The 14,915-nt window shown below is 36.2% G+C and overlaps 1 protein-coding gene across 1 annotated transcript in view; it reads right to left on the bottom strand.

The window, feature by feature from the left end:
- Positions 1-445: 445 nt before the first annotated feature.
- SOCS6 (suppressor of cytokine signaling 6) overlaps positions 446-14,915 on the bottom strand; it is a 28,724-nt gene continuing 14,254 nt past the window's right edge. The window contains exon 2 of the mRNA XM_066184343.1: positions 446-6,587. Coding sequence (XP_066040440.1) covers positions 4,858-6,462 — 1,605 coding nt within the window. The 5' untranslated portion in view covers positions 6,463-6,587 and the 3' untranslated portion in view covers positions 446-4,857. The remainder of the gene's footprint in view (positions 6,588-14,915) is intronic.

Genomic DNA, 14,915 nt, shown 5'->3' with positions numbered 1-14,915 from the left:
ATATGATGAACAATACAATACTAAAATTTTTATTTTGGAGCTACCTAAGAACTATTTGGTTGCTTGAAAGGCAAGAGGCAATATATTCCCTCTTGAGGTACATCTGGATGAGATGGACATTTTTGTTATGAATTCTGTAAATTGTAAATGGAAAAAAACCCACTAAAATGATTAAAAAGTTAGCCTAATATAGTATTTATGCAGACCTTACAAAAAAAAAATCTAGTTATATGCAGGCATTTTTTTGTTTTGTTTTGAAAACTAGACATTAAAATAATTGGTGTACAGAAATATTTTGAAAGTCAACTAGCAAGGGTTAAAAATACAGAATAGTTAAAATAGTAACAATTAAAATTAAAATGTTTAAGTCAGATATCCAAATTTTACAGCATCTCTCAGGATTTTCTTCTGTTTTAGAATGTCATTAATGTATAGAAGACTCCACAAACCTTTATGTGAATGAAATTTTTATTTACACACTGTATCCAGAAGCAGATACATAAATTCTTATACAATTATTTTCAAAAATGTGCAAGAAATTACTATAATTTTGTTTACAAACAAAAACACATTAAAATCAATGGACTTTGGATAATTCACTCTGTGGCGTGCTGAGTACAAATAGTGCACACCAGGTCTGAAACAGAGAAAAGTGTAAACTACAGCAATCTGGATTGCAAGTATTAACTTCATGGCACTCCATCATCACTATAAAAATTCTTTAACCCAATAGGTATTCATAAAAAATTCTTTTAGAATTTTTCATTATCTCTGTAGAATTTAGATCACTTTCCAGATACAACAATGCCATATTTTTCCCATTATGAACTACCATCTAGGCCATTTTTTATTTATAAAGAATGCCTGTAATTTTTATTCTTTGCAGTCATAGAAAGATTTAAAGAAATTTAATTGGCAATCATTAATTCACCTATAGCTTAGCTCTGAATTTGAAAGTTCAGTAACAGAGAAATACTTCTCTTCATAGCCCATATATTGCTGGTATGATGTTTTAGATTTATAATTCCAGTATTCACACAGATGAAATGCATCAAAACAAAAACTGCTCAGATTTTACTTAGCCCAGCAGTAAATATTCACAGAAGGAAATTGGCTTTAACAAAATGCAAAGTCAGCTCATCTGAGAACAAAGAATTTAATTAATAATTGTATTTCTGATCCTTCTGACAGAATTACATTTTGATAAAAAGATGGCATTCACTATGTCAACAGCAGGATAAGTGCTATATCCTTCAAACAGATCAAAGAATACACATCACTTTCAGTTGTTTATAACACTGGCTTACCAAAAAAAACAAACAACAACAAAAAAAAAAAACCAAAAAACAAAAAAACCACCCAACAACAATAATAAAAAAAAAATCCACAAAAAAACCCCACTAAACCTCCCCCCAAAAAAACCACAGAGGAAATTGTGCAAACTTATTATTTCCAAATACAAGGTGTTGTTTTACTCTTCTAATTAGTAAAGCAAAGTAATCAATAATGTCAATCATTTCAGACACTCAAAAAAGGAGTTTTATTTTAAAGTTTCATTTTCAAAAACATTTTTCCTCAATTCAATTACATAAAAAGCATACCTTTTGAACCCTTAAACTGTTGTGCTGAATAAATAGCCATATCTCTACTCTATAAGGATCATAGTCTGTTAAGCTTTTATTCCTAGTGTATTTACTTCCAAAGGTCCCCAAAACATTCTCCATAATCTTTCTTTTATTTGTCAAGGACACTTTGTTCCTCTAATTTTCATGAAGCAGAATTCAACACAAATTTTGCAGTTATTCTGAGTGCTTTTAAGTTGACTCATAACTAAATGCTACGGTGTTTCTTTTATATTAATCTTTTTAATAAGAAATTGTAAGTATCTTTAATGTTTTCAAAGTATTTTTCCTGGGTTCCTTCTCCTGGCTGGCCAGACACCTCAATAAGAAAAAATATTGTGAGGTTCTGATTAAAGAAACCTGTAAAAATAAGTATTTATGTCTACTTACTACTGATTTAAAGTATTTGGAGCTTAGTAGAAATATCACCACCATTTTTTATTCAGAAGCAAAGTGCTCTATGGTTCTTACATCCTAGACCTCAACCACTTTTACGTGTTCCTCTTGTGGTAGCTTTATGGCAGGTGGAGAAATTACAAAGTTAACTTGACCTGATTAATTTCACAGATGAAGAACACAGCCAAGAAGGCAATTCAAAAACTGGATAGCTGAAACAGTCTTTTTTTCTTTTTTTTTTTTTTTTTTAAAGCATCATTTATGAGTGAACAACTGAAATTTATAAAGGCATGGGCAAGAATTTTAGCATGTGTGTTCTTGCACGTTTTTCAATTCCACAATAAGACCAGGATATTATAGCTTCAAATATTTAGGTTTCAATGCAATGACTGCTAAATTAATGCATGTGGCAGAGTATAAACATACGTTTAACGTATTCAATAGTGGTATTAAGTGGCAAAGAAAATATTTTATACACTATAATCTTTCAAAGATTCTGTAGAATGCATAGGCCCTCTAGTATGGGGAAAGAATTTTTAAGGTGAAGAAAATGCCAGAGGATTTCTTCCGAAAGTATGCATCTGAAATCCATAAAAATGATTTTCTTTTTCCTCCCCACAGACAGAATCAGAACACTGTACCATACAATAGGTTATTGTGCCTTTTTGAATAAAGTTAGTGATCCTGATTCAGGGGAGGGGGGAAGAGACTTGACTGGGTAGGAGGAAAAGTCAGTAGAGGAAAAAAAAAAAGAAAACAGAATTCTCCCTTTCATACATATATCTCCATGGCAGAGCCAACAAATTACATGTATAGACTGTTCTAGATTATTTTCTTTTTTAAGTTTAAAACTTTATCAGACTAAAGAGGAAATCCTTATTCTCCCTCCCTTAAAAGCAAAGGCAGTGTTTATCTACCTTTGAATTTATTTTTTTATTTTTTAGTTAAACATTATGGTCAAAAAATAAATTAAAAAAATATAAATTTTGTCTATCAATTCAGGCAACCCAAGATGTAGTGCTACTGCACCACCTTGCAGCAATACTGTATTCACTTCTAAAGACTCATTTTAGGGGACAGAAATGCTGGATTAAATAATGAGAAGAAAATGACCCAAGCAAGAAAGATGTATCAAAGACAGACTTTTTTCCTAAGGTGATCTTTACTCATTAGCCACTTCTACCAGAGATGGGGAATATGACATTCTAAAATACTAAACAGGGGGCAGAGGCATGCAAAGCAAGGCCTCTCAGCAAGGCAGAGTCAGGCCTCCCCCCCAAGCAAGCCATGGCCCCTTTAGCAAGTAACTCATAAAAGTGATAGAAACATGGGAGAAAAGAAAACCAAACTAAAATAAAACAGGAAAATGCCATGGATTAACCTTGTATGATGAAAATATTACAGTGTAGAACCTGTACTCCCTACTGAAAGTCTTTTTTTCCCTACAGAAGGTTAGAATAACTGTAAGCTTTTTAAATGCCAGAATCTTTGACAGATATCATAAACACTTACTTAATTGATTCAATATTTCATATGTCAAAACATATTTCATGACAGCAAACTGAAACATTTTCTGCGGTCACTGTATATCCAAACATTTCTTCCCAATAATTTGAAAGGTTAGGAGAATAGCACTTTAGAGGTGCATTTTAAACATCTTCCATGTTTAAAATGTTAAAGGTCCTGTTCCTTCCTCCTCAAAGAATACAGAATAAAGGGGGAAATGATCCAAAGGACATTAGTGTATTACTGTACTTTCTGAAGTGAAACAAAAATGTAGAAAAATGGAAACGATAACATTTCAAGTAGCTTGAATATAAATATGGTAGAAATCATCCTATTAGAAATTTTACCCCATCCCCAAAATGGCTTATAAATTTATGTTCCCATGATAACAATTCCTAGAGACTTCCTACAAATCCAGGAAATTTCCCTCCCTTACTCTGCAAGAGTAACAGGAGGAAAAAGGAAAGAAAGAGGGGATCTGGTAGGTGTTCATTTTTTAACTGATGGCATGATTATAAAAGGTAATACTTTAGAAGACCCCAATACCACAATTTCCTTCTCAATACTATACATTGACTGTCATAGACTGTTTTTAAAGGCCATTTTTAGAGGACAAAACACTGAGATGAGAAGAAGGCTGAACCAACCCTCTCAAACACAAGAGCGTACAGACAGTACAAGGCTTAGGAGGAAGGCTTTTTTTTTATTTTTTTTTTCCCAAAGATATGCTGCATAACCATGTACTTATCACACAGCTCTGTCTATACATTGGGGCATATCTCTATAGAAATGTCTAATTATGACACTAGGAAAGAGTTTTTAAGTTAGATGTAAAATCAGTAATTTAGAATACCAATATGTTCTTATCCATAATCATTTTTTTTCCAGAGGTTGTTTTAAAGGGAAAAAAAATCCATTCAACAAGTTTCATTTGACTTTTACTTATCGTTGAATACACATGAAATGTGCTTTCAATGCATAAAAATCACAGTGGATAGCAGCAAAGGACTTGGGGGAAATTAAGGAGAATTTGATCATTCACATTGTGATTAATCTGCACATTGATGAAAGATAGCTATTTCACACTTCTAAAAATAAACTTGAGATCAGTCTTTCCAACAAAACAAAACAAGAAAAAAAAGCCTCCCAAAATACACAAAACCCCCCAAAACAAACATAAATCCAAATGCATTACTTTTCTTTTACACACAAAAATGAAATATTTTTATGGCAGCAAAAGATTTTGATAATAATGAAAGTCTGTAAACTGTAATTCAATCTCTTTTTGTTGTTGTTGTTCCCAAAGTGCAAGATGCAAGATTCCCGTAAGCTTTCAGTAGTGCTTTTCCTGTAAATAATCCTTCATTTTGTTTGGCAAAGGCAGTTTTTGAATCAGGTCTATCCTGGTGTACTGACGTATTACAAAACGGCACAGGTACTGTAAAGAGCGCACCTGCATGAACCGGGACACTGGATTTGTCAGTCTCACTGGGTAAGTTGCAGATCCAGGCAGCCGGGATCTCGAATAGCAGAAAGCTCCATTTTCAGAGTCCCTGATTGAATGTTCAATTAAGTCAACTATAGATGTATGTCCCTCCACATCTGGCTGTTCATAAAAACTAAACCTACCATTGGAGTGTTCAATTCTAGTGTGAAGAGTTTTTCCATGGGAACGAAAACTCAAACTTAAAAGATAACGATCATCAGAACTATCTCGAACAAGAAACGAGCCATCAGGCACATTAGCTAATTTTCCCTCTGCCTCCCAGCGTGTAATGGGGCCCCAGTACCATCCTTGTTTTGCAAGTTTTTTCAGTTCTTCCGTGAGGCTTGTCACAACCATAGGACCGCTGTTCTGTACAGAGTCATAAACTCTTCCAACTCCTGGGGCAGTGTTAGGATCAAAATTCAAATGGCAGCGCATACTTTCAGCCACATGGGCATCTGTGCCATTTAATCCACTGAAGTTCCTTTGGATTTGATTATTCTGCATTGGAGGTAGCAAAGGTGAGAGTGGAGGGACATCGCTGTGATTAACTCTTGGGCTTTGCAACATGACTCCTGTGGTACCAATCAACAAACCATTCACCGTCTGGTCCACAAAGATATCCGGTGCAACAACTACATCCTGATCCACTTGGCTCTCATCTTCATGGAAAGCATTTCCCCCCACTTGAGAAGAAACAGTCGAAACTTCCATGGGTGAGGAACTATCCAGACAGTAACTACGTGATCCTTCCAAAGGATACATTCCCTCATCTAAAGGCACAGTATACTGAATGTAGTCCTGAGGCATTAATCCAATAACTACAGGCACATGTTCATCAATATGAAGATGCAAGTCCCCGTTCTGAGATTCCGTATTTTTTAATGGATTGGTTTGTTCCTGGAACACATTTTCTGACTGCAAGTCGTGGAAGTCCTTTCGAACACCATTCAGTGCTGGGCTTGGATTAGAGGAATGGACCAAGGCCTTGACTTTCACTTCCATTTTGATGCAAGTCTCTTCTGAATTTGTAGGTCGAAGGGGCCACGGAGTTGGGCTGTAATGGTGATTACGGAGGGAAGTGGATCTCAGAGGTCTTTGAGCTCGCACATCTTTGAAGGTTATTGGAGCAGATGAGGAAGAAAATGTGTCATCATCTGCAGAGCTTACAGATGGTGTGCTGCCTTTGCCTTTCTGTTTTTGTTTTGCTGAAAGCCTCCTTTTTAACGTACCCATTAAACTTTCACTTTTTGATCTATTCTTGCCTCCTTTTTCATCTTCACTATTGACTTCACAGCTAGCCAAATCTTTACCATAGCAGCTGCCAAACAAGGAGTCATCTTTTCCAAATTCACTTAATGATGGCTGCTGAACCACTACAAAGTCACTTTCATCTTTACTTTTATTTAAGTTAAAGGACTTGCGAATTGTTTTGAGACTAATTTTCTTCATTATGACAAGTTACCAAATCTGGCTGATCAGCAGTGCTTGCGGTGATATAGCCCTAACACACGAAGAGCAGCTTCTGCTTCATTTATATGTTTTATGCAGCCTCATTTAACTTCAAGAGCCATTTCCTGGAAACAAATAAAAAACAATTAAATTCACAAAAGAAATATTTCAAAAATTATCTATAAGGGTTTGCCCCTCTCCAAGCAAAACAGGAATTGCAGTACTTTGACAATGGGCATCACATAAAAGTAAAAATAGGGAACTGACTTTGAAACAATCAGGCTCAAAAAATGAAACTCCTACATCAGCCTTGGAGATTTCTACAACTTCATTCTGCTTTCAGCATGGTATTTTTTGAAACATCCACACACCTTATATCACACTCACAAGCCACATATATTTAATGCATTTATATATCATTTTCAAACACATAAACACTCCTCTCTTTCCAAAGGTTCCTAACAAATCCCCACACAAGCAACTACAGAAGATAAAACTACAGAAAACATTCTATTCAATGGAATTCATACATGCAGGTTAAACTGATTGGTCCCAAAACCATGGTCTTTTAAGGTTATACTTTCTCTACACAAGAAAGTTGAGTAATATTTAGGTTACGTATTTATAGGAAAACTAACTATAGTGAAAAAATAGTTTCCTAAACAGCAAAGTAACATACATTTAGAACAAGTCCCCTCCTGAACTTCTGTGAAGGAGAAGATTTCCCATCTGTTTTAGGCACAGGAGACCAAGTCACAGACTCTTATTGCCTAAAATTATTAGAACTTTTCTTCCTCCAGTACTTCTGCCAAGACCTAGTGGACACAGCTGCTTGAGTTCCAATCAACTGCTCCCATCTGGCATCTTGCAGAATCAGGTACCCACAAATTCGATCATTCTGATTGGTTTTTTTTCTCGATTGAGGTTTGACTGTGTTTTGGGGGGCTTGGTTTGTTTAATTTTAGCTAGATCTTCCAAAGTAAACAGCTCTGCAAAGAGAAGGATAATGCATGGGAAAGAGAGGGAAGTTGCTACTCGCACAGAAGTAGGTACTACAATTAGCTGTAACTGTTATTCCACATACCTCCAAATACGAAGTTAGCAGTACAACCTGCAGCAGCAAGCCTGGCTCCAGGCTAAGCATGGCAAGCTGAAGGAGTCTAAGAATCTTTCAAGAAATCTTCCAACCTTCGTGGATTGAGGGGAAAGTAAAACAGCCCTTATATACTTACTTCCCACTTTTCTCGCACAGTATCACAACACAAACAAACTGAGAAAAATAGTGTAATGGACTGAAGTAAGTTTTACCAACTAAACAAAATTGTTTCTTTAAATAAGCATTCAAAACCTGCTTAAAAGCATGGAATGACAATGATTACAATAATCAAAAAGTAGTCCATTGCCTATTGCTGTTGCCCATTCCAATTTTTGTAGTCCTCAAGTACACAAAGGCTTAAGGATCATATCCAAAGCAAACTAAAAGGCAATGAAATGCATCTATGGATTCTAAACTTCAAAACAACTTGAAAAATTTTAAGCCCTGCTGCTGGAGGGACGGACACTGCTCCATAAAAAGCAGAAGCAGTAATGATTGATTTACTTGGATTGTACCCTAGTCCTGCCTGCATCAGCCTATACGAAAGACTGGTCCTGTGTCTTTGTCATAACCTCCAATATTTCCCAAGTCCATCTTTAGAGCACATTCAGATCTTTCCACTTCATTTTCTGAATTACCAAACTAAATAACACTTTCCTTTCTTTCAGTGGGGAGATACTAAAAGGTTTCTCTTGTCCCTAAACTGGTTTACTTTCTACCAGCAAAGAACAAACATGACCAAAACACTTCCTAGACAAAAGCCTAAGAATCAATTACTTGCTATAAATGAGTATTAAGACCCTAAAAAACCAGAACCAGTATTTTATTATCTGTTCACTAGTTATTTTCCACTTTTTACATGACATCTGTTGCATCAGGAGTCACGAAAGCCTGAAGCACCATCCTCCAGTTACACAATTTGAACACAATCGTGAGTTATGGGTATGAATTTTCAAAGGTTAAAACACTATGTTTACTTTCCTACAAGTGCAGATAAAGGGAGACTTACATGTCAATTAATAGGCAACTCAAATGTCATTGACCTTCTATTCCTAAACCATTTGGATTTTGCCATCCTTCCAATTTGCAGAACTCTTTTTGTCATATGTAACCAAATTAACTGACAAAATGACTGAAAAGTACAACTTCAGCATTGCATGCTTCTCTTAAACTAACAAAGTCAGAGCATTGATTCATTTGATAAATTTAACTGTGTTTTCGCGTGTAGTACCAGAAGCCTGGGAACTGTCACATTAGCTCCACCTGTGAAATCCACAGTGTTCTCCAACTTCTTCTGACATCCAAACATTTCCACTTTACCAGAAATGTTCCCCCCTCCTCGTGGAAGGTACTGTCTGCAGATACCAATCTCTTCACTCTTTTGACCAGTGACAGGACTCAAGGAAACAGCATGAAGCTGAATCAGGGGAGATTTAGGTTAGTTACGAGGAAAAGGTTTTTCATGCTAAGGGTGGTTGGGTACCAGAACAGGCCTTCCAGGGAAGTGGTCAGAGCACAAAGCCTGACAGAGTTCAAGACACGTCTGGACAATCCTTTTAAACACATGGTGCGATTCTTGGGGTGTCCCGCACAGAGGCAGGAGCTGGACTCAATTACCTGGATGGGTCCCTTCGAACTCACTATATTCTGGATTCTCTAAAATGCATGGCTTATTAGTTGTACCCTTATAAAAATTCATGTCAAGATAAAAGAAAGGTTTGATAATCAACTGTAAACCACATAAACAACGTGCATCTCTCCAGAAGCCCAGTTCATTCATGCACGAGAAGAAGATAAAAATCTAGTAACAGTCCAGGTCGAAGATCTCCAAAGTAAAGTGAAAACACACCATGAGGGCAAATCTCTAAACGAGTCATCCATATGAGAGACACTCTAGGATACCTCCTACACACATTTTATCCGAGACAGGAGAAAACAAATACACACTGAAGTCAAATACCCTAATTGATCCCGATGCTCCTCTTTCTTCGCACATACTCAAAGAGTACCAGCTAATTCTGCATTGCATATCAATGTCTTTAAAAACGCTGTATAAACAGCTGTCAATATATGATACACTCATATGCTTGCAAGTATAGAATTCTTTGCTGTCTGCATCTAATACAGCTGGAGCAGAAAAGCCCAGGCATACACCCCTTCCTGGAACACATTAAGATGAATTATGCAACTTCTTCAAAACCCTCAGCACAGCAACAGCTTCGCTAGTATTTTGCACAAATTACGGTGTGACTGAAGTCTCCCACCAGTGTGCTCCTTCAGTGCCATCTGCTGTACAGTGAATTAGACAGCCTAACAAGAGACAACTCCAGAAATTCTTCTGGCAGATATTTGCAACTATAAACAGACCTGAACTCTACCAATGCATTCCCAAAGTCTGGTGGCTATCTGTGCAGAAACACCTGGAACACACAGACTGAAAACGAGAGATTAACCAAATCCAGAAAGAGAATGAGATCTTAACGCACAGAATAATGTGGGTGAATGAAATTCAAACTTACAAACTTTCATCACAAATTCTGCATCTCAGAATCTTTAGTATTATGCAGGTTAACAAAATACAGGCCAGACCTTCTGGACCAGATTACTACCCAGCAAACGCCATGTCCCCTTTTGCACATAAAAATAATGAGAACTTGATTTGCACACCTCACTTGGAAGAAGAGCAACATTTATCAATCACATATAAATGTGAAATTATTAGTGAAGATAATTAAGGCTAAAAGTTACGGGCTGCTTCTTAAAAACCTGAAAAGCAGGCCATGCAATGGTACATTAATTATTATGGTGGCCAGCACTGATGTACGAAAAACTGTGGAAGTTTTAAATATACCTCAGTTTCTGCAAATCCGGTTTGAATATTCCAACATTTCAGAGTAGTTTTAGTTTGTTGGTACAAAATGGTTTCAGTAGATTGGAATCACATAGCTATCTTGAAGCAGTGTTTGCAAAAGTACACCAACAAAAAAGTTTGATCATACTGTCTTTATTAATTTCTGATCTTTTTCACACTTTTGTGTTAGGCATGCTAATTTCCCGAGACAAATGATATAAAGAATGCTGCCAAAATGCACTACAATAGAAACCAGGATTAACTTTAAGGAGTTAGGATAGAAAACATCACACTGGAAACATACAGCAAAATACAACTCATGCTTGAACAAAGAATTGTCCCTAAAAAGTTTAATTAAAATATCATCACAAAAATGACTTCAAATTATTAGTCAATGCTACTTCAGAAAACTTTTCTAAAATAAATGTTAATCTGCTTATTTATTTCCATAAAGTGAAACAGTTGAGCACCAAACTTGATTTTTTTTACCCACATCATCCTGCATCATTCCTGAAGAGTTTGCCTTTCATTTAGAAATATATAATCTTTATTCCTATACTGGATCATCATAAGACTTATATAATTAACAATTTCAATTTATCATACTTTAACATAATTATTTCTATTAGGAAAATAACTAAAAATACCTCAAAAGTGAAAAGTTTTTTGCATTCCTGGGTATGACAAGCACCAGATTCTCATTATAGTCAGATAATGAAGCCTATTCTAATCTGCAGAAGTATAAGGTGTCGTTCTCCTGCTTTCTCCAAATTCTCACTGAAATATATTCATGCATTCTTTGGTTTGTTTCATGTCAAAAACAGCATCTTAAGGTAATGCAGATTTCAAGCGCTGTATTTTGGAAATTCTTAAGTGTCTACATTTTCTGAAAAGTTACTAAATCTATTAATATGAATTATTAAGAAGTTAGTCTCCATACCCATTCCCATCAACTTTACTTCAATACTGAAGTATGTCTGTATCACTGGAAGTTTTTCAACCAGTATACAAAACACTCGAGGTATTTCCTGCTATGTACTTAGGAGTTTCAGGCTGTATGAGTACAAAAACTACACATATAATATTCATTAAGCAAAGAGAGATTCAGCATCTACTTTAAACACCTTCAGTTTCCAAAAGAACATACACACTACATGGCAACTTCTGGCTTTTTCAGGATACATGATATAAGGACACTGAAGATGGTGATGTTCTTCCCGTTGCTGATCTTCAAGTAAATTCCTACATTATACTCCTTCTCAGTAAGAAGAGTCTTTAAATGAAGTAATCTAAATTCCATTGCATACTCTTATACCTTGAAAACAAAAAAAGGTGAATAGTTTTAATAGAAGCTCACTTGTTAATGGATGAACACTCTCCTAAGACGATCACAAATTTTATAAAAGCACTTCTGACCTGCATACCTGCTTTTCTAGTGAGCACAAGGCTCAAGGCGTACAACTTCACATAAAATTGGAACAAGGAAAAAACAGATGAGAAGCTCATTTGAGAGTACATTACACTTATAACAATTCAAGAGTACTTAAAGGCTCCTATTTTTAAGCTAATTAATCAAAGACCTGAACACTGAGTTATTCACCACAATTTTACATTTCTACCCTCTAAGATTTGAGCAGCTGAGGAAAGTACGGTCAACCTCTCTACAGGGCAATGTAACTGAAGATTTTATACAGGTTACATTTTCAAACCAACCAACCAACAGTAAGTCATGTCATTTAGTTGCATCATCTCTCCTATTTTTTTTCCACCTTTTATAAAGCTTAAACAGAAAACAGCCCATGGGCACTACTGTTTTAACACAGTATAGAGTAACCCTAATCACTACCAACCTTTAGCAGAGAATAACCATGGCACACCTTTGGTAATACATAGAAAAGTGGGGTAAATTAATAATGAAAACTTGACACAATGGAATTTTTCTTTGTCACTTCTGATTATGGGAATTAAAAGCATGCAAAACCAGGAACACAGCCACTGGAGAAGTCCAAATACCTTGACTATTTTTCCCTGGCCTACTGTTGAAAAAGAATGCCCTTCAACAGTTAGATTTCCTCGATTTTTTTTTTCATTTTCTTTCTTTGAACACTATTTAATCCATGAGTGCTTGCAGTAACTCCTGTTCTTTCCCATATTTGGTTGCAGAATGAAGTATTTCTATCTGATTGGTGGTTTTCCTCTGGGGAGTAACTTAGAGGGTGTTAGATGGTATCTCTGTTACAGTTCATCTGTGTATATACAGTCTTGTAACTACAATAACTTCATCACTACAATAGCCAAACCCAGTTACTAATATTAGCAGCCCTCAGCCAAGGTCTGCTCCCAGGCTACCATGGGCACACTACCGTGGGGGTGTTCAACTGAAGTCTCAATACACACAACATCATGATACCAGAGCTGCTGTTGGAGCAGGAAACTCCAGGGAAGCTGGGTGGATGACAGTCAGTAACCACTTCAGCCATTCCTGCTAGATCTCTCACAAACTGACAACCAACACCCAAACAGGGACCCAAGCAGACTGTACGTTTCATACATTTCCTAAAAGACAGACACAAGTACCACCTTTCATCACTTTCTTTTAAGAAAATATATGATAATAAAACATACTGCTAACAAATTATTTCAAGCATGTGGAAAAAAATATCAGGAAAATGAAACCACAATTTGCCTCTAAGACCCTGATTAACAGCAACGTAAAAAGGAGCAAACAAAAATAACCCAGCAGCTCTATGTATGTCAAGGCACTGAAAAAGAGAAAAGTGGAACATTTTTGATGAATCAAACGGGAGAAGTCACTAAAGAAACCTGACGTGTTGATGTGCTTCACTGCAGGAAATCCCATCCATTGACTGCAAATAAACCTTTGCTTTCAGTTTTCACACAGCTGTGCAGAAGCAGACGAAGAGTGAGAATAATGCTCAGTCAGGCTCTTTCTTCATTTCTTACCGTTTTACAAGAATGCAGCAGCCAGCCTTGCAGCAGACTGTCTGTCAGCAAAAATTAAGTTTAGTTTCATAAGCAAAGGTTAGACCTCCTGGGAGATAATGCATGAGAATTCCCTTCCAACTAAGGGTCCATCTCCCACTCCATCCTGACAGAAGATAAATACACCAAAATGTTTCCCCTCCATTGTAAGTTATGGGGTAGCCTCAGCATGATAAATAGGAGGATTTATGCTTATTCAAGATATTTATGCAATCTTCTTAAACCATAACACAGTTAAGTTAGGAGTCTGAGAAGTTGTAAAACTATAATGCTCTACAAACCAGAATTTCATTTAACAATATGGACCAAAGTAACATTCTGTAAAAGGAGTAAATTTTGAAACATTTTTGCTCTAGGATGGCAAAGAACAGATTCTGTGCTTACATATGTGAGAACATAAATGTTTGAAATTAATACAGTAAAAATGAAAGGAAGAAAAGGAAAAACACAGTAAAACAAAAAAAAATTGCATTTCTGTGCTTCTTTTCATTGAAAAGGATGCATAAATATCTAAATGCTGGAATGTGTTTTGAAAAGAACATAACATATATAATTGTATGGATGCAGGTACTAAAACCCTAATCTGAAAGCAGTTTGATTTCTGAATCCTAAATGATGCATTTCCAAATGTAATTTCAGAAATGCTATCCATCCATTCGAAGTATATGCCAGAAAGACAGAAATAATAAAGCAGACCATACTCTCAAAGTGACTTTTTGTGGTCAGCAATCATCTGGCTACTCTTAATGCTAGCGACAAAATAATACAACAGTGAGAAACACATTTTCAGCCCTTCCCAAAAAAGGAAAGAAAACACTCAGCAGACATGCAACAGCTAAATACTACCACTTCACATTGACTTATAGTGATTTTGGTTTAGCTTTCAAAGTTCAGGCTGGTGCTCCACCAGCAAGCACAGAAACACTGTTATTGCGTACAGCTTCCAAAACACAACCCAAGACAGCTAAAAGGGGCCTGCTGCAAACAAATACTTTGATGAGGAGACACAAAACAGGTGCCATGAATGACCTTTTCCTATTGTGCTGTCAGAACAGACATTCAGCTTCTCAGGCCAAACCTCTGTCACCAATGAACCCCACAGTACAAGTGGCACATTCCAAATGGGCACTACAGAAATTCTTCACTCAGTTAACACGTAACACTACATTACATGTTTGTTTCCTGCTTCCAGGGGGAAAAATCACTAGAGGGGAAAAAAAAAAAAAAAAAAAGAGAGAAGACATTGTGACCAGAAAGAGGAAAGTACAGGAAAAGTAATACAAAGAAAAGCCTCGTTCCATATGGTACCATTACAGAGGTGATTATTCTAGGAGGAATTGAAAAACACCTGGAGGACAACACAGTTATTGGTCACAGCCAGAACACTGTGTAATGAGAGCAAAGTCCTGCTTGTCAAACCTGACTTCCCTTTATGACAAGGTAACCCACCTAGGTGATCAAAGGAAGCAAACTGATGTTATCTTTTTGGATTTTAGTACTTTT

The sequence above is a fragment of the Chamaea fasciata genome, unplaced genomic scaffold (assembly GCF_029207755.1).
Source record: "Chamaea fasciata isolate MVZ Bird 193981 ecotype frontalis unplaced genomic scaffold, bChaFas1.0.hap1 SCAF_1, whole genome shotgun sequence".
NCBI classification, from domain to species: Eukaryota; Metazoa; Chordata; class Aves; order Passeriformes; family Sylviidae; genus Chamaea; species Chamaea fasciata.
Note: the sequence above shows the minus strand (reverse complement) of the source record. Positions and strands in the feature narration are given on the sequence as shown.